Raw genomic sequence first — 23,957 nt, 5'->3', positions numbered from 1 at the left:
GAAAATGAAGAGTGGCTTTTAAAAACGAGGAAAGAATTTGGATTAGATTTAACACCGCAAATCTATAGTTGCAAAACTGAATAAAAAATCACAGTTTAAACCACCATGTTCCATGCAGGAACGCGCCAAAACTTTAAAAAGATATTGAGGAAAGTAGAGTTTTATATAACTTTGTGGGGATTAGCAAATACAAGGTCGAGTGAGATGTAAATATTGACTAATAAACTACAACAGTTCACTTTCAAAGCGAGTAACAGCGAAGATGGCAAGACTCCATGTGGCAAGACTCCATGTGGCAACTGTCCGCCGACTGCGACGCCCGCTGAGTCTTGGATAGGCAACCCATCCAACACAAACTGCCGGCTGGGACGCTGGGGTTTGAATTTGAACTTGAGATGCTGGACGCTGTTATTGCTATTGATGGTTGGTCCGCAGATGATCGTTGGCTTTCCGAGCTTGACTGACCACGCCAGTGACAAAACAAACGGCTGCAAATCGTTCCAAAAGTGAAGTGTCAATTCCACGCTTGTCGGCAATGGACTGTCGATTTATTTCGTTTTTATTTTTCTTTCAAAATGTCGGAGCCCCTCCCTTGTCACCGACCGGCTGTAGTACCACTTTGCCCCCTCCTCCCGCCCTTCTCCCCCAAAAAAGTCGGCCTATTAAACGCGGGGCGTGGCGGCGAGAAGTGGTCAAGGCGCGGCGCACCAGGTGACGGTGACACCCACGGCGCTGATGGAGCAAGTTCAACGGCCGGGGGCGGCGGCCAGGGCGGCCAGGGCGGCCAGGGCGGCCAGGGCGGGCAGCACATCCCAGCGACTTGTCATTCCCCGTGTCGAGCCGGCGCCGAGCCCCGTCTGCAATCTGGAGCTTGGATCAGGATTTCGGGTCTCCTGAAAAGAGCGCCGCCTTTGCCTCGGCCAGGACGCGTGTACAGCGCGACACGGCCACGGCCTTTGCCTCGACCAGGATGCGTACACTGCGACACAGCGCGGCGCTGCGTGGGTGCGGTCTAACGGCACGCGGGGCGTGTGACCGTATTGAAATGAGCCCCGCGGGCACAGCGCACGGCGCACCGTGTCGGTGGACGGCTGGCACGGCTGGCACGGCTGGACGAGAGCGCAGCGGAACCATAACGGCCTAGCGCGAAGCCGCGACACACCGTCGGGTTGTTCCTGACCGCTCCGCCACGGAGGCTGGCCGCGGGGTCAGTGACAGCGGCTGACCCGCTAAACTGATATCAAACTAGGAACCTGGGCGACCAGCTGCCATACGGTGCCCGCCCCGCCGCGCCGGAACAGGCTCGGACCGCACCGAGGACCCCCGGCGAGGACCGCGGCACGCGTGCTGAAGTGCCAAGCGGGAAATGGCTGAGGCGATTAGGCGGTTGGGCGGGGCTAGGGCGGGGCGGGTGTCGAGGAGCCGGCAGCGGGCGGCACTACAGCGCGGCTTAGCGCGGCTTGGCGTCGCCTGGAGTCACGCCCGAGTCACGCCCGAGTCCCGGCGGTCGCAAACCAGTTGCCTCTGCCGGCCGGCACACTGTCAAGAAGACGGGCGGCGGCAGGGTCAAGGGCCAGGTGGAGAAGGAGGGGGGTGGGGAGAGTGCGAAACTCCCTGAACTGCAACTGCGACACTGTGCGAACGCTAGGGGCGGCTCGGAGATTATGGCATTTCGGAGGGGCCCATGCCACACCTCTTGCCTGCATTCAGGCGCCCTGCGTGCAGCCTGTCTTCAGGGCGGTATCAGATCAGACCGGCAGCACGGCCCTCTCCCGAAGTTTGGCGTTCTAACTGCCCTACCCGGGGGGGCCGTGGCGCACTCCAAGCCTCGAGCAACGCGCCACCCCCCGCGTCAGCCTCCCCGGACCAGGAGAGCGGCCAGAGGGGCCCGTCCCAGGTCCCCAGGTGTTTCACCCGTCAACAGAGCAATGACCGCGGAGGCTGGGCGGGGCTGCGAGGCGCGGTGGCGCGGGGTGGGGTGGGGCGGGGCGGGGTGGGGCGGGGCGGGGCGGGCGGGTCGGTCCCGAATCTGCGAGGAATGCTGCCCATTGTGGCGAGGGGGGAGTTCGGCACTTGGGGGAGAGATAAAGCAGGCAACCCGTCGAACGCGGTGGCGACCAAGAAGTCCCGGCAGAAGGAAGAAGCTTCGCGAACGACCGACCGACCGGCCTTCCGCGGCGCGAAACCTAGTGCGCGACGCCTAAATTATTCGAAGGTGGGATACTTGCAATCTCGCCTGGACCAGAAGGTCCTGTCACGCAGCTTGGCATGGCGATGACATGGGCCCCCCGTGGCGGCCTAGGCGGCCCGCGACAGCGGCACCTCGGCGCACATTAGGGGCGTTGGTTATCCGCGGGGGCGTAGGCGGTGACGGAGCGGTGACAACCAGGACCCCCTTCCCCTCCCCCCGCGAATCTGCCGAGCCAACACCACAACAACGTCCAGCATCGCGAGCTCGGGCGCCTCCGCCCTACCCCCGCTCCAGCCCCCCGCCGCCGGGCGTTGCCGTCCTGCCTGTGGCTGCCTGTGGCCGGCCGCCCGGCGAGGAGGCTCTGTCCGCCCTGGCCCTGCCCGGGTCCGTGCCACTCTGCGACGCGACGCGGCGCGACGCGCAGGGAAGCACCAGCCCAGCACGCGCACGGCCCCCAGGGCACCCAGGCCGCCACCAGGCCGCCCATTGCGCGAGTTTCGACACGAGAAAGGGATTCGACGCCGGAGGAGACCAGAAGACTGAGTGAGTTTGATTGGGACTGTGTCTGGGGGTTGGTTTTGGCTGCTCCAAACTTTGCTTGGCGGCCGATGTCTCCGGACCATGCTACGCAGTCACGTTCAAGTTCGAGGTCAAACTCAGGGCTAACAGCATGCAGTGGACAGGGACCACCTACTCGCCAAGCGCCCTGAAACTGAGATTATCTTCGGCTGGCCTTCGGGGGCCCGAGTCCATTCGGCTTCCGCCACCTCGGACGGCCACGGTGTATCATTTCCGATTCCGCGCTACGTGCCGATGGACCACATCGTCTGCATGGCGAGCGTGGTACGTGGGGCGCCTCGGCAATGGGCATGGTCACGGCCACCCCCAGCCAGCCCCAGCTAGCCCCTGCCAGCCCGGCCCGGTACGGAGGCGCTTTGGCAAGGCACTGGCAAGGACCCGGCGCCGGGAACGGAGAGGATGCAGTAGGAGGGGCCCGTCCACAAACCACAATCCAGCTTAGCTCTACCACGAAAATGGTGTACGGCAGCATATTCTTTTCGTATTGCGAGACGACGAAACTACACCTCCCTACATTCCTAAAACGCGAAGCGTCCCCCTGGTGCATGGGTGCATGCGAGCGTCGCGTCGCGTCGCCTGGCGCGCTGCCACGCGGTGTCAGTGTCAACGCGCCGCGCGTGCCTCCTGCCGATGTCACTGTCACCGGAGGACACGTCGCGCGCGTCGCCTCAGCGATCTCGTCGAGAAAAAAGAAGTTCCGGCAAGAGCGAAAAATAAAACACCGTGACCCGCCGACGAGCATGGGTGTTTGGCGGGGGTCTTGTCCAGCTCGCGGCAACCATTGAGGCCAGGCGACCACCTGAATGGTGCCGAGGCCGACCCTTCCGGCGGACCCTCCTAGGCCCACGCCGTCACCAGGACTTCCAGGACGAAGGAGGAAGGGGCACCAGGGGCAGGTACCGTTTGGCCGCGATCCTGCAAGACATACGTCATGTTGAACCACGGCGCGGCCCTCGGCGTGGGTGTGTTTACAAAAGGGGGGGGGGTCTAGGTGCACAGGGGCCGAGCGGCTCCACTCCCTGCAGGCCAGAAGCATGCCAGAAGCACGCCGTCCGAGCAGCGTAATCGCGCGGTTCACGTTTTGGGACATTTTACTGCACTGCGGGCTCCGCCAAGGCTCCGCTCTTGGGGCGGTGATTTGCGACGCTCCCCGGTTACCGTCGCTCATCTCGCTCGGTGTTCGATTATAAAGACGCCGGCCGGCCGGGCGTGCCGTGCGAGTGGGCTGGCCGGCCGGCTTGTTGTGCGGAGCGCGGCGGGGACCGGCGGGGAGGGCGAGGGCCCGCCCGCGGCAGAGGCTGGGCCGCCGGGGCCCCTCACGCCGGACCGGTCAGGGCGGGTCGGGACGAGGGTCGGGACGAGGGGCGTGGAGTGGTCAGGATCGGCGGGGCGTTGGAGGAGGGCAGGGACCTCGCTCGGCGACGCACAACAATTACAGCCTCCTCGGCGACGGCACGACTCATGGCCCGACGGCTAGACGCCGGCAGGAATATGCGAAGGAAGACGCGGCCGACGCGGCGCACGCATGGCAACAAGACGAAGAAGAGGGCCTCCGCGAGGATGGCTCGTACAACCAAGCTGGCACGCGGCGAAACCGTCTCCAGTGAAATGTGGCCGAAGAGTCGCGTGGAAAGCATTCGCATAGTTCTTGTTTGCACTTACGGCTATCGCCCTGGCCCTGGCACTGCGCTGCACTGCGCGCGTCACCGGGTAATGCCCCGTGCCATTAGGCTGATACAGGCGCACCGCGGGGCGGGGCGGGGCGGGGTGCAGCTTGGCCCACTCGGCCGTTCAAGTCCCCGCGAGTGCGCTGCCCCGATACTTCCTAGGCCTGCGGCCGCACCGGGACCTCGATACCGAAGCACCGCGATGCTCACCGCGACGCTCACCACCACTGCTATCTCTCTGTGCTTCCAGCCCGGGCCACCGTGGCGCCCAGGATGGCGAAGATGGGGCGCGGCGCCGTGCTGCCCTTGGCGCTGCTGCTGCTGGTGGCGCTGCTGCAGGCGCGGCCCGCGACCGCGAGGAGCTTCAGCGGGCTGTCGCAGCGGCAGCGCGCCGCGCTCACCGTGGCCGGCTTCATCCGCGACTCCGTGGAGAGCGTGCCCGCGCACGTGGTGCCCGGCGACGGCGAGCGGGGCGCCCACCGGTCCTCGCTGCGGTCGCCGTCCGCGGCGTTCGGCACGCGGTCGCTGCCCCTGCGCGACGCCGTGGAGAGGCCGCCGTCTTCCAGAGACAGGTGAGGCGTCGGGTCGAGCGCCTGGAGGGCAGGCCGTCCCGTTACGCACGCGAGCGTCGCGGTGCAGCCTGCCTCCCAGGCGCTCATCCTCGTCCTTCTCGCAGGGCTCGCGCCAGATACCCGCTGCGTGATGCCGTGGAGCGCCGCCCCCCTCCGGACCCCGCGGCCGCACCGCCAGCACCGCCCGCGCGCGCCGCCCTGCCCGTCAGGCCCGTCGTCCGCATGCCCGCCGGCTCGGCCTTCGGCTCGGCTAGGCCCTCCTTGGCCGCGGACGGTGCGGACGGCGTGGGCTGGCCGCACAACGTGGCGCACCCCTTCCTGAAGGCCGCGGGCATCGACTGGTGGCGCCCCCGCACCGCCGCCCTGCCCAGCCCGCCCTACGTCATCCCCTTGTCCTCGCCCGTGGCGCTGCAGTCGCAGGTAAGTTCTTCGACATTATGCAGGATTGCATTGCCGAGCTCGCAAAGGCATCCTTATTTGACGCCCGGATCGGGCGGTCGAAACCCACCAATGACACATTTTTACCGGTTCTACCACTGCGGTTCGAACCCACCCCTTCCCTGTCCACGCAGGCGTGGCCGCAGACCTACCTCACGTCCCTGCGCATGGCCAACCCCCTGCTGGTGCAGCCGCAGCAGCGATGGGGACTCATCGCGCAGCCCAACTACGTGTTCAACACCCTGGGGGACAGGCAGCCGCCCCACGTCCTCACCTACCAGGCAGCCAAGCCCAGGGAGCGTAAGTGTCTCGACGAACCGCGTACCTCATTCACGCGAAGGCCCCATAAAACCCCTCTTGTCCACCCGCAGCCCAGCAAAAGATCGTCTGCTACCTCGAGGCGTGGTCGGCCTACCGCAAGGACGTGGTGGCCTACAGCGCCAACAACGTGGACCCGTTCGCCTGCACGCACCTGCTGTACGCCTTCGCCTCCATCGACCCGCACTCGTTCCGCGTCGTGCCGCAGGACGAGGAGTACGACCTGGTGAAGGGCGGCTACCGCGCCGCCGTCGGCCTCAAGCGCCAGAACCCTAACCTCAAGGTATGGCGCGGTGGGGGATCCAGAGGCGTACCGAGGGGGGGGGGGAGTTTTTGCCTACCTTCCAGGCGGCTGTCCAGGGGCAAGGGGGAAGTGGAATGAACACTCCTGTTCCCGCAGGTGATGCTGTCCGTGGGCGGCTGGATGGAGGGCAGCTCCAAGTTCTCGCAGATGGCGAGCAGGGCGGACAGGCGGCGGGAGTTCATCCGGTCCGTGGTGCGCACCCTGGACGAGCACAAGTTCGACGGCCTGGACCTGGACTGGGAGTACCCGGGCGCGCTGGACCTGGGCGGGCTGTCGTCCGACCGGGACCACTTCTCGCTCCTCGTGGACGAGCTGTCCGAGGTGTTCCGACCGCGCGGCTGGCTGCTGTCCGCCGCCGTGTCGCCGTCCAGGTTCCGCATGGAGGACGCCTACGACGTGCCCCGCATCGCCGCCAGCCTGGACTTCATCAACCTCATGGCCTTCGACCTGCACGCCGAGCGGGACAGCGCCGCGGACCACCACGCGCCCCTGCACCAGCGGCCGCACGACGCCAGCATCGACATCTTCTACAACGTGGTGAGCCGCCCCGCCCCGCCCCGCCCCGCCCCGCCCCGCCAGGCCAGGGCCACGCGTGCGAAAATCGGATAACGGCATTTTGGCAATGGTTCTAGGACTACGCCGTCAAGTACTGGATGAAGCGCGGCGCCCCCAACGACAAGCTGGTCGTGGGCGTGCCCTTCTACGGCCGCTCTTTCACGCTCAAGGACCCGGCGCGCCACACGCCAGGCTCGCCCATCAAGGGCCTGGGCAAGGAGGGCCGCTACACGCAGGAGAAGGGCTTCCTCTCGTACTTCGAGATCTGCGAGCTGCAGGCGGAGGGCGGCTGGAGGCAGGCCGTGGACCGCGCCGGCAGCCCCTTCATGGTCAAGGGCGACCAGTGGGTCGGCTACGAGGACGCCGTCAGCATCGCCAACAAGGTGCGGACCCAACGGCGTGCTGTTTACAACGAGTTTCCCGGCGACAGCTCTTCGTCTCACCGCTTGTGCCGCTCGCGTGTTTGCAGGTGTCGTACATCCTGAAGCAGAAGCTGGGCGGCGTCATGATCTGGGCCGTGGACCTGGACGACTTCAACGGCATCTGCGGCGCCAAGACGCCGCTGCTCAACGCGGTGCGCAACAACATCGACGGTAAGCACGACTCGACGCTGCGGTGTGGGCGACACTCAGGTGCCTGACGCCATGCCCTGTTCCAGGCGCCGGCCCCGTGTACACGCCGTCCGCGGTGGGAGCGCCGGCCAAACCCTCCGGCTCCCTCGTCACAGGTAAGCCCAACGACCACCCTGAACCCGCCCCCGCCCCGCCCGGACCCACGGAGCCATCCGAGGCCGCCCCCGACGCCCCCACCCCCACCCCCGCCCCGACAGCAGCCTCGCCGGGTCTGGCCGTCAAGGTGGACCGCGACGCCATCAACTGCACGGGCACGGGCTTTGCGAGGGACGCCGTCGATTGCAACGTGTACCACCGCTGCGACTGGGGCACCAGGACCACGTACGTGTGTCCGGAGCCGCTGCACTTCAACCTGGCCGCCAGCCAGTGCGACTGGCCTGACCGGGCGGGCTGCCCCTCAGCCGGCAGCACGCCCGACGGCACCAAGGCGTACGCCGGTGAGTTGGACAGCCTCTGCGCGGAACACTCTGCCGGCGGCCGCTCCTTCAAGACCCCCTTCTTTGCCTCCACAGAGCTCAACGAGGAGGTGGCGCATGTGTGCGCGCTGCGCGACGGCGTGGTGGCCGACCAGGTGGACTCCAACCGCTACTACTGGTGCCAGGGCGGGCGCGCGCACCGCCTCCGCTGCCAGCGCGGCCAGCACTTCGACGCCGTCACCGGCCTCTGCCAGTACGGCGTGCCGCAGAGCAGCGCCGTGGCCACCAGGGACCTTGTGGGAGGTGAGGACTTGGTCGCCGGAGGTTGACGCGGCCGACTTCACGTTGAGTAACCCCCTTTTCCGGGCCGCAGAGGACAACTTCAAGGTGGCGTGCTACTTCACGAGCTGGGCGTCGTACCGCAAGAAGGAGGGCAAGTTCGTGCCAGAGCACTTGGACCCCCGCCTCTGCACGCACATCATCTACGCGTTCGCCTCGCTGGACCCCGAGACCCTGACCCTGCAGCCCTTCGACACGTGGGCCGACATCGAGAGCAGTGAGTAGAGGCCCTTCGAAACCGAAAACCCTCCGCATCCGCCTGGTATCGAACCCGCGCCTGCTGTCCTCAGACTTCTACGACCGCGTGACGGCGCTGCCGGACCCGCGCAAGGGCCGCGCGGACCAGCTCAAGGTGATGCTCTCCATGGGCGGCTGGACGGACTCCACGGGCTCCAAGTACTCGGACTTGGTGTCCAAGCCGTCGGCGCGCGCCGAGTTCGTGACCGAGGCCGTCTCCTTCCTGCGTCGCCACAACTTCCGCGGCCTGCAGATTGACTGGAACTACCCCAAGTGCTGGCACTCCGACTGCCGCAAGGGCCCCGCCTCCGACAAGCCCAACTTCACCAAACTCATGCAGGTGCGTGCCCGATCCATCAAATAATGTACTGAACTTTGCGGGGGCGGCATTTTAACCGAGTGGTCTGCAGGAGCTGTACGCGGCCTTCAGCAAGGAGAGCCCGCCGCTGACCCTGGCCGTCGGCCTGTCCGGCTACAAGGAGATCATCGACAACGCGTACGAGCTGGCCGAGCTGAGCAAGGTGGTGGAGTACATGACCGTCATGTCGTACGACTACCACGGCAACTGGGAGGCCAAGCTGGGCCACGTGAGCCCGCTGTACTTCCGCGACGGCGACCGCAACCCCTACTACAACACGGTGAGTCCGCGTCCGCGGAGACGAGGCGAGGCACTGCCAAAGCGGGCTGGCCGCAGTCAACCAACGGCTTGCTGTCCTGCAGAACGCGACGCTGGAGTACCTGGTGAGCCGCGGCGCGGACCGCAGGAAGCTGCTCCCCGGCGTGCCGTTCTACGGCCAGTCCTTCACGCTCAAGGACAAGGACATGGCGGACCTGGGCGACCCCGCCGACGGCCCGGGAGAGGCTGGCGAGTTCACGCAGCAGCCAGGCATGCTGGCGTACTACGAGATCTGCGATCGAGGTGCGTTCCGACGGCGGCAGCAGGGCTTTGTTCACGAGCAATGAGTGAGCGGACTGTGACCGGGCGCTGTTCGTGTTCCAGTTCGGAGGAAGACGTGGAGGGTGGGCAAGGACAGCCGCGGCGCCACCGGTCCCTTCGCGTACTCCGACACGCAGTGGGTGAGCTTCGAGGACGTCTCCTCCGTCAAGGCCAAGGTAGGCAGTCTCCAGACGGACCCAGTGGTGGCCGCAGGCCGATCACTCTGAGTCCAGAGGCACGCGTAGAGTCGTCCTGGCTTGGTGTGTAAGCGTTCCCCCTGGTGCCGCAGGCGCGCTTCGTCAAGAACATGGGCTTCGGCGGCGCCGTGGCCTGGACCGTGGACCTGGACGACTTCAGCAACCGCTGCTGCCTGGAGCCGTTCCCGCTGCTGCGCGCGCTGAACCGCGTGCTGGGCCGCCTCGCCGAGGACGAGCCCGCGGAGGGCGACTGCACGCGCCCGCCCACGCCCGTCACGCCCGCGCCCCCCGTCATGACCACGGGCGTGGACGCGGGCGAGGCCGCCGGCGGAGCCTCGTCCACGACGTGGCCCAGCTGGCAGGAGGGCGACCCCTCCACCACGGACTCCACCACGACCTCCACCACGTCCTGGCCGAGCTGGCAGCCGGACACCACCACGTCCACGCCCGCGCCCTGGGAGGCGACGTCCACCACCGCCGCGACCACCACGACGACGGAGCTGCCGTCCTCCACCATCGCGTCGCCGCAGCCGCCGACGCCCGCCCCGACCTCCACGGTGGAGCCCGAGGCGTGCAACAGCGGGGACTACCTGCCGGACCCCAGCAACTGCAACGCGTACTACCGCTGCACGCTGGGCGAGCTCAAGAAGCAGTACTGCGCGGCGGGGCTGCACTGGAACAAGGAGGCCAAGGTGTGCGACTGGCCCACCGAGGAGAGCTGCCCGTCCCGTGAGTACTGATCACCACCATCATCAGTTCAAGTGAACTTGGCTTTTTGGGGGGCATTTCGGTCATGCCGTTCACTGCAACTATCTCCGTTTTCAGAGTCCGCCGATGCGACCACGGCCTCTACCAGCCCCACGTCGATGAGCACAAGCACGACGACGACGACCTCCGCCCCGTCAACGACGCCCATCGTGTGGTGGTCGCCGGAGTCCACGACGTCCACCACCACGCCCTCCACCACCACCAACGAGTGGTGGACGCACTCCACCTCGGAGCGGCCCGACGAGTGGTGGACGCCGAGCACCACCAGCACCAGCACAGTGGCTCCGTCGTCAACCTCTCAAGCGACTTCCGAGGACAACGCGTCGGTAAGTGAGCCAGGGCGAACGCGGGCACGCTCCGGGGGGCTCCGATCATGGCCTCATGAACCCCGTCGGTCCACAGGAGCCGTCGACGGCCGCCCCCGGCGACTGCAACAACGGCCAGTACTACGCCAACCCCTCGACGTGCGAGAAGTTCTTCATCTGCGTCAACGGGCAGCGAGTGGAGCAGCACTGCGCGTCGGGGCTGGTGTGGAACCAGGACACCAACATGTGCGACTGGCGCTTCAACGTCAAGTGTGGGGATGACGAGCGCGACGACCGTGAGTGCTGTCCGCTGGCCTGGCCGCTGACCCGGCGGGGTGCGCGGCGAACCTTCTGTGTGTTCTGTGCTTGCCGTGCCACGCTTCCTAGATCGTAGGCGACCGCCTCCGGCGCAGATACCCCGCGCGCCTTGAGGCGCCAAGGCGAGGGGTATCGGCGCCGCGGGGCGCGCTCTGTGCTAATCTAATCGGTGTTCTGTGGCGTTTTGAGGCGTTCTGTGTGCAGCAGGTTCTTCCCTGGCGGTGGATCCGGCAGGCTAATCCTCTTCCTCCAAGTCCTTCCCCTTCCCCCACTAAAACGGAAACAAAACGCCCTGACGGAGACTCCCTTACGCTTGCCCCGCCCCATTTCCTTGCCAGACTTACAATGTGTGTGCGCCTGTGTGTGTCTAACGTTCCTGGTACTCTTAAGACCTCTGACCTTAACACCACCCGGGGGTAGGCCGTCCGCACCACTGCCTTGCTTGACGGGCTGCTACCCGGCAGAGATGAGAAAAGTGACTTGCTCCCGAGTCTGCGTAAACGGTGTGATTTGTGGGCTTACCTCAACTTACCTCAAAAATTTTATTTCTATTTAATGTTTTTTAAGAGTTAAATCTTTGACCGTTGACGAGATAAGGCACCTGTACCTCGAAGGCGGTCACACGGCGGGCCAAGAACGGATCTCTTTTCTCATCCCTGGTCGCGCCCCTTGGACTTGGCGGCCGTCCCTAACAGCGTGTTCTGCTAGTTGTAGTTCGCGGCGGCGAGTCGGAGTGCATGATGGGGGAGTTCCGCAGCGACACGGACTGCAGGAAGTACTACATGTGCGTCCACGGCGAGCTGGTCGCCTTCAACTGCGCGCCCGGCCTCCAGTGGAACAAGGTTGGCCTAGCGCACAAAGTCTTGGTTTCCGAGAGACTGTGACTGCCTCGATTCCATGAAATTCACCCCTCACCGCGCTTTCTCGGGCCCGCAGAAAAAGAACATCTGCGACTGGCCGACGGACTCGGACTGCAAGGACGTGATGCCCGAGGAGAAGCCCCCCAGCAACCTGAACGAGGAGCGCCCCGTGGAGGCCGCCAAGCCGGACGAGAAGCCTGACGTGGGGGAGACGTTCCCCGACCCCGACAGCTCCAACGAGGCCGGCACCGAGGTGGTGGGGGAGACGGACGGCTCCGAGTGGGCCACCTGGAAGCCCACCACGACCACCAAGAACCCCTGGGCGTGGGAGCCCACCATCGTCACCCCGGCCCCCGTGGTCGACAACGACCCCCTGCCGGAGCTCTCGGGTAAGCCCCGTTCGAAATGCTAGTTTCCCCCCGAAAGTCGCCCTCCTGTCACGTGCTTCGCTCCTCAGGCTACTACAAGATCGTGTGCTACTTCACCAACTGGGCGTGGTACCGCACCGGGCAGGGCAAGTACCTTCCCGAGGACATCAACGCCAACCTGTGCACGCACATCGTGTACGGCTTCGCCGTGCTGGACTACGAGAGCCTCGTCATCAAGGCGCACGACTCCTGGGCGGACTTCGACAACAGTGAGTAATCATTTCAATATTACGTACACTGCCAATCCATCGCTAAGTTTGCTTGCCGAATGTTGGCATTCAAAACGGGGTGCCACTGGAGTTCCAAGCCATCTTAGCGGTCCGATGGATTTGCAGTCGCCCAAACTCATTTATGAACCCTTTGCGGCGCTCGATTCCAGAGTTCTACGAGCGCGTCCTGGAGCTCAAGAAGAGGGGCAAGAAGGTGACGCTGGCCATCGGCGGCTGGAACGACTCGGCGGGCGACAAGTACAGCCGCCTGGTGAACAGCCCGGCGGCGCGGCGACGCTTCATCAGGCACCTGCTGGACTTCCTGGACCGCTACGGCTTCGACGGCCTGGACCTGGACTGGGAGTACCCCAAGTGCTGGCAGGTCAACTGCGACAAGGGCCCCGACTCGGACAAGAAGGCCTTCGGCGAGTTCGTGCGCGAGATCCGCAAGGCCTTCGACGTCCAGAAGCGCAAGCTGCTGCTGTCGGCCGCCGTGTCGCCCAGCAAGACGGTCATCGACGCAGGTAGGGCGACGACCCTGGCGATACCCCGGCGTGCGCCGAGTGCGCGCCTTGCCGATACTCCACGCGCCCCTCTTGTGCCGCAGGATACGACGTGGCCGCGCTGGCCGACTCCCTGGACTGGGTGGCCGTGATGACCTACGACTACCACGGCCAGTGGGACAAGAAGACAGGCCACGTGGCGCCCATGTACTTCCACCCCGACGACGACTTCTACTTCTTCAACTCCGTGAGTCTAAGTGGCGGATGGCGTCTCCCCCCTCCCACACATGCCGCCAGCCGCTGAGCCCGAACCTTGTTGCAGAACTACACCATCAACTACTGGATCCAGGAGGGCGTGCCGCGCCGCAAGGTGGTGATGGGCATGCCGCTGTACGGCCAGTCCTTCCAGCTGGCCGAGGCCTCCACCAACGGCCTCAACGCCAAGGCCCCGGGCCCCGGCACCGCCGGCGAGTACACCCGCGCCGCGGGCTTCCTCGCGTACTACGAGGTGGGTCCCAAGTGTCAGAGTTTCACGACAGCCGCCTGGAACCACAACGGGCACCTTTCTGACTAGGTCACTGCCCCCAGATTTGCGACCGAGTCAAGAACCGTGGGTGGACCGTGGTGCAGGACCCGCAGAAGCGCATGGGCCCCTACGCCTTCCTCGGCAACCAGTGGGTCAGCTACGACGACGTGGACATGATCCGGCTGAAGGTGAGGGCGTTGGACTTGGAACCGCTTAACTTGACCTGAGCTGAGCTAACCGTGTCCCTTGCCATGCAGTCCCAGTACATCCGCGACATGGACCTGGGCGGCGGCATGATCTGGGCGCTGGACCTGGATGACTTCCGCAACTCGTGCGGCGAGGGCCGCCACCCGCTGCTCAAGACGATCCGCAGCGTGCTGGGCCCCGCCAAGGGCGCCGCCGGCGTGGAGCACTACATCGACGCCAGCACCGCCAAGCCCGAGACGCCCGGCATGGAGAAGCCGGAGGCACCTTTGAAGCCCGAGGTCAGCCCCGTGGTGGCCGAGCCCGACTCGTCCACGGCCAAGCCCGACTCGTCCACGGCCAAGCCCGACGCCACCACCGCCAAGCCCGACAAGGAGCAGCACAAGAAGCCCGACGAGGGCGAACACCCCGTGGGCAGGCCGGGCGACTTCAAGGTGGTGTGCTACTTCACCAACTGGGCGTGGTACCGGCAGGACCTCGGCAAGTACCTGCCCAGCGACATCGACCCCGACCTCTGCACGCACATCGTGTACGGCTTCGCCGTGCTGGACGGCGAGACGCTCACCATGAAGCCGCACGACTCGTGGGCCGACATCGACAACAGTGAGTTTCCCTCGGGTAAGAAACCTTGTCACCGACCTTCAACCCGTTTCACGCTCTTTCCCCGTGTGTGCAGACTTCTACGAGAAGGTGACCGCGCTCAAGAAGAAGGGCGCCAAGGTGACGGTGGCCATCGGCGGCTGGAACGACTCCGCGGGCGACAAGTACAGCAGGCTGGTGCACAGCTCGTCGGCGCGCGAGCGCTTCGTCAAGGACGTCGTGGAGTTCATCAAGAAGTGGAACTTTGACGGGCTGGACCTCGACTGGGAGTACCCCAAGTGCTGGCAGGTGAGTAAGGCTTCTAGGACACTCTCCTCGTTGACTCGAGCGGGCGCTAATCGGTCGCCTCGCCCTTCGGCTGCCTTCGGCCCCAGGTCAACTGCAAGCTGGGCCCCGACTCGGACAAGGAGAACTTCGCGGCCCTCGTGAGGGAGCTGCGCGCCGCCTTCAACCCCGACGGACTGCTGCTGTCCGCCGCCGTGTCCCCCAACAAGGCGGTCATCGACGCGGGCTACGACGTGCCCGCCCTGTCACGCGACCTGGACTGGATCGCCGTCATGGCCTACGACTACCACGGCCAGTGGGACAAGAAGACTGGCCACGTGGCGCCCATGTTCGTGCACTCGAGCGACTCGGACGCCACCTTCAACACGGTCAGTGCAGTGCAGGTTGCCTCACTGGTACAACTGAAGCCTTACTGTGCTTTACGCTGCCCCTCTCTGCCCTGCAGAACTTCACCATCGACTACTGGCTGTCGCAAGGCGCGGACAAGAAGAAGCTGGTGCTGGGCATGCCGCTGTACGGGCAGTCCTTCAGCCTGGCGGACAACAGCAACCACGGCCTCAACGCGCCCACGTACGGCGGTGGCGAGGCCGGCGACTTCACCCGCGCCAGGGGCTTCCTGTCGTACTACGAGGTGAGCTCAGCGTCCGTCCTCGCTCCGGCGCGCTCTGGTGCTCGATGCTGAAGCTGGTCCTTCTCCCGCAGATCTGCTACCGGGTGCAGCGCAAGGGCTGGACCGTGGTGCGCGACCCCACCGGCGCCATGGGGCCGTACGCGTACAAGGGCGACCAGTGGGTGTCCTTCGACGACATCGACATGATCCGCTTCAAGTCGGAGTGGGCGCGCGACATGGGGCTGGGCGGCGGCATGATCTGGGCCCTGGACCTGGACGACTTCACCAACCGCTGCCACTGCGAGGCGTACCCGCTGCTCAGGACCATCAACCGCGTGCTGCGCGGCTACAGCAAGGCCGACCCCAAGTGCTCGCTGGAGAAGGAGAACAAGGACCACGACGGCGACGACAGCAACGTCGTGGAGAGCGTCGGGGAGGCCGACCTGGCCGGTAAGCTGAAGACTGGGCGGTGAGAAACCTCTTTCCACTGTGACGTTGGCGGTACTTGAACACGCGACACTTTCCCGCAGGCAACACCGAGTCGGTAAGCGTGGACACGGCGGGCGAGAGCGCGGGCATGGAGTGCGACGCGCAGAGCGCGGCCTTCAAGCCGCACGAGACGGACTGCAACAAGTACTACACGTGCCAGCACGGCTCGCTGCTGCTGCTGTCCTGCCCCGTGGGCCTGCACTGGAACGGCGGCCTCTGCGACTGGCCCGAGAACGCCAAGTGCAAGGTCAGCAACGGGCCGGACAACATCCCCACCACCACCACGGAGGCGCCCATGGACGCCGTCACGCAGCCCGCCGTCAACCCCGTCAACCCCGACGACGTGGCTGTGCCGCCGCCCTCGGAGGTGCAGAAGCCCGCCGGCAACGACGAGTACAAGGTGGTGTGCTACTTCACCAACTGGGCGTGGTACAGGTAAGGACTGAGGGAGTCGCCAGTTCGAAATTCGCGACTGGAGCGCCAGAGACGCGTCGCAGGGCGGGCGGCCGCATCTAGCCCTTAATGGTAATGGTACGGCCGGTAGGCAGTCCCGTTGCGTACCGGTGCTTGCGGGCTGCCTACCCCGTCCCGTGGCAGGGGCTCAGTGGAGAGAAACTGAAGCTGATTTGTGCGGCGCAGGCAGGGCGTGGGCAAGTACACGCCCGACGACATCGACGGCGACCTCTGCACGCACATCACGTACGGCTTCGCCGTGCTGGACGGCCCCACGCTCACCATCAAGCCGCACGACTCGTGGGCCGACATCGACAACGGTGGGTAACTTACTGTCCGGGGTTCGAATCCCGCCGGGGAGGCGGCTTCGAGTGCGAGACTTCGCGGTGCTGACTGTTTTCCTGTTTTCTTTCGGCGCTTGGCAGACTTCTACCAGAAGGTGGTGGCGTACAAGAAGAAGGGCATCAAGGTGCTGATCGCCATCGGCGGCTGGAACGACTCCCTGGGCGACAAGTACAGCCGGCTGGTGAACGACCCCGAGGCCAGGCGCCGCTTCGTGAGCAGCGTCGTGCAGTTCATCGAGAAGTACAACTTCGACGGGCTGGACCTCGACTGGGAGTACCCCAAGTGCTGGCAGGTGGGTGGAAACCGGGCTGTGTTTGACGAGAACCAGGCGGCCTCCGCTAACGTCCTGCCCGTGTCCAGGTCAACTGCAACCTGGGCCCCGAGTCCGACAAGGAGGGCTTCGCGGCTCTCGTCACGGAGCTGAGCCTCAAGTTCAAGCCCAGGGGCTGGCTGCTCTCCTCCGCGGTGTCGCCCAGCAAGCTGGTCATCGACGAAGGTAAGCTCCAGAGGGCTGCTTTTTTTGCTTACCTTGAAAAGGGAGGAAACTGTGCTAACGCACCCCGCGCTGCCCCGCGGCTGCAGGCTACGACGTGCCCACACTGTCGCGCCACTTCGACTGGATCGCCGTCATGACCTACGACTTCCACGGCCACTGGGACAAGCAGACCGGGCACGTGGCGCCGCTGTACTACGTGCCGGGCGACACCTTCGACTACTTCAACGCGGTGAGCGCCGTCTTTAACTTGCACACTGCAAACTATGCCTTTGATTTACCAGCGCAGGGACTCGAATCCACTAACCACTGCTCCTCAACAGAACTTCACCATGCACTACTGGATGCAGAAGGGCGCGGACCCCAAGAAGCTGGTGATGGGTATGCCGATGTACGGGCAGTCCTTCGCCCTGGCCGACACCGACCAGCGCGGCCTGAACGCCAAGGCCTACGGCCCCGGCGAGGCGGGAGAGTTCACGCGCGCCGGTGGCTTCCTCGCGTACTACGAGGTTCGTTTCAAGCTTGAAGCTCCGACAAACACGGAAAAAATACTTTGTTGTGGTGCGACCAGTAAGTGACCACTCGTCGCTGTCCGCAGATCTGCGACGACGTGAAGCGCAAGGACTGGAAGGTGGTGCGGGACCCCGAGGGCCGCATCGGCCCGTACGCCTACAAGGGCAACCAGTGGGTCAGCTACGACGACGTGGAGGACATCCGGCGGAAGGTGGGTGCTCCAGCGTGCACATGCCCAAACCTCGAAAGGTGAATGGAAGGTAATGTCCGCTCTCTGTCTTGTCCCCGCAGTCCAAGTTCGTGAAGGAGCTGGGCCTGGGCGGCGGCATGATCTGGGCGCTGGATCTGGACGACTTCAGCAACCGCTGCGGCTGCGGCCACCACCCGCTGCTCAAGACCATCAACCAGGAGCTGCGGGGGCTGCCCTACAGCACCGTCAACTGCACCTGAAGGGCGCGTCCCAGCCCAGCGACGAGCGCGGGATAGTTCGAAAATTAGAGCGAGAAAACAAAAACAAAAGGGTTGAATCAAGCGAATTGAGGACGGACGCTGCTCGTCGAGCACCTTTTTGTGTACCTTACAGTGGAGTGTCTCTCAGTGCAGCTGTTTCACCCGACTGAGACCCCGCAGTGCCTTCGAGTGCGGGGGCTGCCCGCCCTCATTTTCTGTGATAGAGCCTCTGCAGTGTGGCGGGCCTGGCGGGCCTGGCGGGCCGCGCGGCCGCGCCGAGGCCGCGACACTGCCTGCCTATGGCGATACCGCCGGCGCACCACCACGGCGGCCGCGCAACTTTCTCCAATTGAATTAACGGTGGCGTGACCTTCTGTCCGAGTGCAGAGCGTGCAGAGGGACGAGATGACACCGCCGGGGCGACAAGCTCATTCTTGCCGTGGCGGTCTCAAAATGCAGACAAAAGGATCCCTCTTATTCATTCGCTTCTTCATTTTAGTTTTCTGTTTGATGGTAGGTTAGTAATTATTGGCTGTTTCTAATTCCCTTGATGACGTTTGATTTTCATTACTGTTGTTTTCAAGGAGGGTGAAAAATAAAGATAAGACTATAAACATGTACCCTCTGTTTTATTTTCCCTCTCTTACTTTTCTTCGCGAAATGTCCAAAATGTGGGACGAACCGAAGTTGCCGATTTTCGCACCCTTACATGTAATTTCTCCTTTCTCTCAATTAGTCTCAGACAATCTGTGCGCTATGGAAATCGTGAGAACGATAGATTTTAACGGCAACCTTCACTGAGGTCAGACGGGTCAGAACCAATGAACTCGAGCCAAAGGCAAGGGCGAGCCTCCTGTACAGTTCGTCGGGCCTAGCCTCGTCCCAGGCCCAGTCCCAGGCAGTCCTAGGCAGGGAGCCTGACGGCGCCTTGCGCTCGGGACAGGCAGGGGAGCCAACCACCTGCAGCCTGCAGGTCGTCGGCAGGAACACGCATTTCGGCGTTTGGGTTTTGGGGTCATTCCCCGGCCTGGCCCGGCCCGGCGGACACGCCGGCATGCCATGGGAATTGTGGGGCCGGAAAAGTGACGTGCGCGGCCAAGGCAAGCAAAGCCAGGCAATGCTCCCTCCTCGCGAGGGGACGGAATGGCCAAGGAATCAAGGCTGCGAAATTCACGGTGGGCCTGTGGCAGCCTGTGGCCAGCGAGAAACACCGCCAAAGGGGTCGAAAGTATACTTGAGCCCCCTTCCACCTGTAAAGACGCCCACGTGGCCGAGTGGCCCTGACTGCAGGCCACAATGCCACAGTCGTCACACTGCACCCTGGGCCGCCGTGACTATATTAGCAGTGTACACGTAATCCCGCGGCCCGCCCCGGCCCCGCCCTGGCCCGCCCCACCGCATATACTCCCTTATTGCGACACAGAGGCGCGCCACCCGCCGCCACCCGCCAGTAGTAAGGGACCCCCCTTACTACTCCCGCCGCCACCCGCCGCCGCGCCCCGACAGTCCGGCACCGCGACGGCAGCGACGGCAGCCCCTGCCCCGGCCGACGCCCCGGTACCGCCACGGCGCGTCGGCCTGCCTCGGCCTGCCCCGGCCCAGGACGACGCCGATCGCCGCGACAGTCGCACGGACGCCCCGGGCTCCAGTCCCCGCCAAGCACGGCCCAGGTACGTACCTCGGGAAGGCCAAGACCCCGGCCGGCGCGCCCTGTGCACAAAGAATGCCATGAGGACGCCGAAGTGACTTCAACTTTCGATAAAACAACGCAGCGTCCCTCCAGGAGGCGACTTGCTGTCGTTTCCGCACCGAACGTGGCCGGCAGCTTCTTTTGTCTCTATCTCTTCGGCGTTGTTGCAGTCCGGGCGGTCCACGCAACATGGCGCTGCTCCTGAGGAGGGCGCACGAGCTCTACAGGCACGTCTTCGACGAGCTGAGCGGTGAGTACCGAGACTAAGGGGGGCTAAAGATTAAATTTACGAATCAAAGGTTTTTGGAACAAGTAGCAGGAGAAGTGACAATGTCATCCCTTTCAGGTGAAACTATGTCACGTTCGAGTCGTTCTGGAACTGAATACAAGCAGATTACCGGATTTTCGTTTAATTTTGTTGAAATTCGCTTCAATTTGATTTGAGTTTGGAAAATAACACTACACGTCAGAAAATGGTTTCTTGAACCGAGACAATTTACTTGCAATGAAACAAATGATCTTAATTCAAGAAACCACTCGTTTGTGTGCATGCCAGTGAAAAGGGCAGTGTTGGTTTCCGGTTTGGCAGACCCGCGCACGTCGGAGTGGTTCATGGTGGGCGGGCCGGCCAATGTGGCCCTGCTCTTGACCGCCTACCTGTACTTCGTGCTCAGCCTGGGGCCGCGCCTCATGGAGCACCGCAAGCCCTTCAACCTGGACAAGATCATGATCGTGTACAACGCCCTGCAGGTGGTGGCGAGCTTACATGTCGTCAGGGAGGTGCGTTCTGGACGCTGATGAAGTGGAGTACATGAATTTTTTTTTTCATTTGGGTTTTGGTGTTTACGATCTACTCAACTCTTGCCCCAGGCCCTGATCCTCTATTTCTACGACGGATACAGCCTTTTGTGTCAACCTGTGGACCACGGAACCAGCGAATCAGCCATGCGAGTAAGTTCGGCGATGTACGGCGTGGCGGCGTGGCGGCGTGGCGGCGTGGCGGGGCGCTGGACTCGTGTTGCAAGACGGCGCGGCGGCCGGTAGCCCTCACGCCGCGGCGCACCGCGGCGCACGCCCCCGCCTCGCCGACCGCCCTTTGGACCGACGCCCCACCCCGCCCCGCCCCACCCCGCCCCGCCCCGCCCCGCCCCGCCCCGCCCCGCCCCGCCCCGCCATTCCTGCAAACTCATTTCCTTCCATGGCACGGGGCACCAGGAGGCCTGTAAAGTCTGTAAAGTTCACGCCTCCTCCTCCGCCCAGGAGATTTCCTGCCCTCCGATGCTGTCTACAGCAGTGGTTCTCAACCTTAGGGTCGCGACCCCAAGCGGGGTCGCGAAATTTTTTTAAGGGGTCGCGGCGATGCTGGGGTCGTGTTTTAGGCCGATTTTAAGCAGCCACTGCGTCTGATCCGAGGCGGGCATTTTGCTCCCTCAACGGGCAACTGGTCTTTGGACCTTCCTTTAGCATGCCTTTGTTACGGAGTGCAATTATCAGTCTTAGTTTGGGAGCAGTATTGTCTCAAAGTTGGCCAAAACGCTCAGAAATGTCTTTGAAAAATCGTGTTTTGGGCCGATTTTAAGCAGCCACTGCGTCTGATCCGAGGCGGGCATTTTGCTCCCTCAACGGGCAATCGGTCTTTGGACCTTCCTTTAGCATGCCTTTGTTACGGAGTGCAATTATCAGTCTTAGTTTGGGAGCAGTATTGTCTCAAAGTTGGCCGAAACGCTCAGAAATGTCTATGAAAAATCGTGTTTTGGGCCGATTTTAAGCAGCCACTGCGTCTGATCCGAGGCGGGCATTTTGCTCCCTCAACGGGCAATTGGTCTTTGGACCTTCCTTTAGCATGCCTTTGTTACGGAGTGCGATTATCAGTCTTAGTTTGGGAGCAGTATTGTCTCAAAGTTGACCAAAATAGTCACAACGATTTTTCAAAGACACTTGCGACCGTTTTGATCGACTTTGAGACAATACTGCTCCCAAACTAAGACTGACAATCGCACTCCGTAACAAAGGCATGCTAAAGGAAGGTCCAAAGACCAATTGCCCGTTGAGGGAGCAAAATGCCCGCCTCGGATCAGACGCAGTGGCTGCTTAAAATCGGCCCAAAACACGATTTTTCATAGACATTTCTGAGCGTTTCGGCCAACTTTGAGACAATACTGCTCCCAAACTAAGACTGATAATTGCACTCCGTAACAAAGGCATGCTAAAGGAAGGTCCAAAGACCGATTGCCCGTTGAGGGAGCAAAATGCCCGCCTCGGATCAGACGCAGTGGCTGCTTAAAATCGGCCCAAAACACGATTTTTCAAAGACATTTCTGAGCGTTTTGGCCAACTTTGAGACAATACTGCTCCCAAACTAAGACTGATAATTGCACTCCGTAACAAAGGCATGCTAAAGGAAGGTCCAAAGACCAGTTGCCCGTTGAGGGAGCAAAATGCCCGCCTCGGATCAGACGCCGTGGCATGTTAAAGGAGGGGTCCCGTGGGGTCGCGAAATTTTTCCTGGGGGTCGCGGAAATTTTTGGCTTCAAATTTGGGGTCGCGAGCCGAGAAAGGTTGAGAACCGCTGGTCTACAGCAAGTGGATCCAGGGTGGATCTAGAGAGGGGAATTTTTCGACTTTGCCCCCTGCCAAATCTGCACCTCAAGTGTACGGGCGCCGCCCTAGATCCAGATCCAGGGCGCGCGGGGCCCGCTGCCGCGCACTGCCGGCACTGCCACTGGGCTAGGGCCACGTGGTCACGGTGCGCGCCGGGCTCATGCATAGGCATACTGCCGCGTGAAAGTAGATTTGAGCGGCTGCAATATCGTCCAATCGCCGACACACGGGGGCACTATCACAGCGCGCCGGAGCGCGTCGCATAAGATGCCACTTTTTGCAATTTTGTATCCCTTGTTTCTGTTTCCGTTCAGGCTGCCGCCGGCTTCTGGTTCTACTACATGCTTAAAATAGTGGATCTCCTCGACACGGTGAGTACGAGCTTCGGATCTACTAGGGAGGGGTGAATACGGACCCAGGGAAGTTGATGCTTGAATCTATGTTCGTGCCAGGTATTCTTCGTGCTGCGCAAAAAGTCGCGCCAAATCAGCTTCCTCCACGTGTACCACCACACTGGCATGATATTGATCGGCTACAACTCCACCAAGTTCCTGCCAGGTTAGCCAAATTTCAGCGAGCCTTTGGCACCCGTTGTCTCTCTTCAACGACTTGACCCGCTTTGTTTTCCAGGGGGCCATGGGGTGTTCGTCGGCTTGGCCAACTCCATTGTGCACGCCTTCCTGTACAGTCACTACCTCATCTCCATCCTCTACCCCAAGTACGCCAGGAACGGCTGGTACAAGAAGCACCTCACCCAGATGCAAATGGTACGCAAATTCAGACAATCCAAGAGATCGTCCTAACCAAACAAAACCTTTCTTGTTCTGCCCACCATGATGAGCAAGGTCCGCTAAAATCTATTTTCCTTCACGTTCAGGTTCAGTTTGCTATGATCGTGGTGCACTACACGCAGATTCTGTTCATGCCCGGATGCGCCTACCCCAAGTTCACCATCGCCGTCATCGTGCCCCAGAACCTCTTCCTGGGGCTGCTGTTCTACGACTTCTACCGTCGCACCTACTTCCCCAAGGACGCGAAGAAGAGACCCGAGACCGCTGTGACCGAGAAGACGGACTCGAGGGCGGCCAGCGCGGAGGTGGCCGCCGCTCTCAGCTCCGCCAAGGAGGCCGTGTCGCCGGACGCCAGCCAGGCGGACCGGCGGGCCGGCTAGGCCGCGGAGCCGAAGCAGCTGGAAACCGACTTGACATTGTTTTGGACGCTTGTCGGCGAGCCGGGTCTGTGGCGCAGGACGCGCCGGGGCACTGGCGCACCTCCCTGGTGACCCTGGCGACCCTGGCCAGCTGCGGCACTCCGGCTGGCTTCACAGTGCGCCATGCTGCCCACAGCAGTGGCTCTCCGAACAGCTCGTGGAGGCGGCAGCCAAGGCCTGCCAAATCGGCCCAGTTTACACCCCCGTGTTGTCGGGGTCGGGGGTGTTTTCGACCCTGTCGACAGTGGCTGCATGAAGGAGGAGCGAGAAGCAACAGCGGCATTTCGAGATCCAGGAATGTGCACGGTCGTGCGGACGTGAATCGTGTCGCGTTCGTTCGATTTCAGTATCACGTCCGTTCTAATGCCGATTCCGGGCTTGAGCTACGTCTGATTCCCATTTCATCGAACGTGACGTCACATTCCTGGATTGCTGGTGGGGCTACTACTAGTGCAACACATGTGTATACGTGGCGAGGACTGTATCGTTGGAGAAGCTCTCATTTCTCATATTGTGAATATATTGTAATGCGTGTGAATTAAAATGACCGCTTTTTGTACCTGTGCGCTCGCCTTGAACACGCCGAGATCCCCGGCAGTCCAAAGGGCGGGCAGGCCGTCACCCGGGCCGCCTAGGGGCCGCCCCGCCCCGGCGAGGAATAAATGAGGTTGGGGGGCGTCCTTAATCAGGCCACAAGGTGCCCGCCAGCGCGAGC

At 63.0% G+C, this 23,957-nt stretch overlaps 2 protein-coding genes across 2 annotated transcripts; both read left to right on the top strand.

Moving 5' to 3' along the window:
* The first annotated feature begins 5,231 nt into the window (after nt 1-5,231).
* Nucleotides 5,232-17,741, top strand: LOC117646234 (probable chitinase 10). The gene is made up of 36 exons (XM_034387067.1): nt 5,232-5,429; nt 5,582-5,747; nt 5,819-6,048; nt 6,166-6,606; nt 6,702-7,007; nt 7,094-7,217; nt 7,283-7,693; nt 7,769-7,975; nt 8,046-8,228; nt 8,302-8,588; nt 8,659-8,886; nt 8,969-9,167; nt 9,249-9,361; nt 9,475-10,111; nt 10,208-10,476; nt 10,553-10,751; nt 11,488-11,615; nt 11,710-12,022; nt 12,091-12,270; nt 12,441-12,794; nt 12,878-13,020; nt 13,096-13,281; nt 13,362-13,487; nt 13,557-14,106; nt 14,180-14,391; nt 14,478-14,756; nt 14,834-15,019; nt 15,091-15,448; nt 15,529-15,922; nt 16,127-16,260; nt 16,366-16,577; nt 16,646-16,781; nt 16,868-17,010; nt 17,102-17,287; nt 17,377-17,502; nt 17,583-17,741. Exons 1-36 carry the CDS (start codon nt 5,232-5,234, stop codon nt 17,739-17,741), a joined length of 8,703 nt encoding a protein of 2,900 aa, XP_034242958.1.
* A 1,593-nt stretch (nt 17,742-19,334) lies between these two features.
* Nucleotides 19,335-23,807, top strand: LOC117645929 (elongation of very long chain fatty acids protein 7-like). Its single transcript, XM_034386494.1, has 8 exons — nt 19,335-19,411; nt 19,602-19,681; nt 20,021-20,211; nt 20,302-20,382; nt 22,347-22,403; nt 22,485-22,590; nt 22,663-22,799; nt 22,910-23,807. The coding sequence occupies exons 2-8, from the start codon at nt 19,621-19,623 to the stop codon at nt 23,201-23,203; spliced, it is 927 nt and encodes a 308-aa protein (XP_034242385.1). The 5' UTR covers nt 19,335-19,411; nt 19,602-19,620; the 3' UTR covers nt 23,204-23,807.
* Nucleotides 23,808-23,957: the final 150 nt, after the last annotated feature.

This window comes from Thrips palmi, unplaced genomic scaffold (genome assembly GCF_012932325.1).
Source record: "Thrips palmi isolate BJ-2018 unplaced genomic scaffold, TpBJ-2018v1 HiC_scaffold_19, whole genome shotgun sequence".
NCBI lineage: Eukaryota > Metazoa > Arthropoda > Insecta > Thysanoptera > Thripidae > Thrips > Thrips palmi.
Note: the sequence above shows the minus strand (reverse complement) of the source record. Positions and strands in the feature narration are given on the sequence as shown.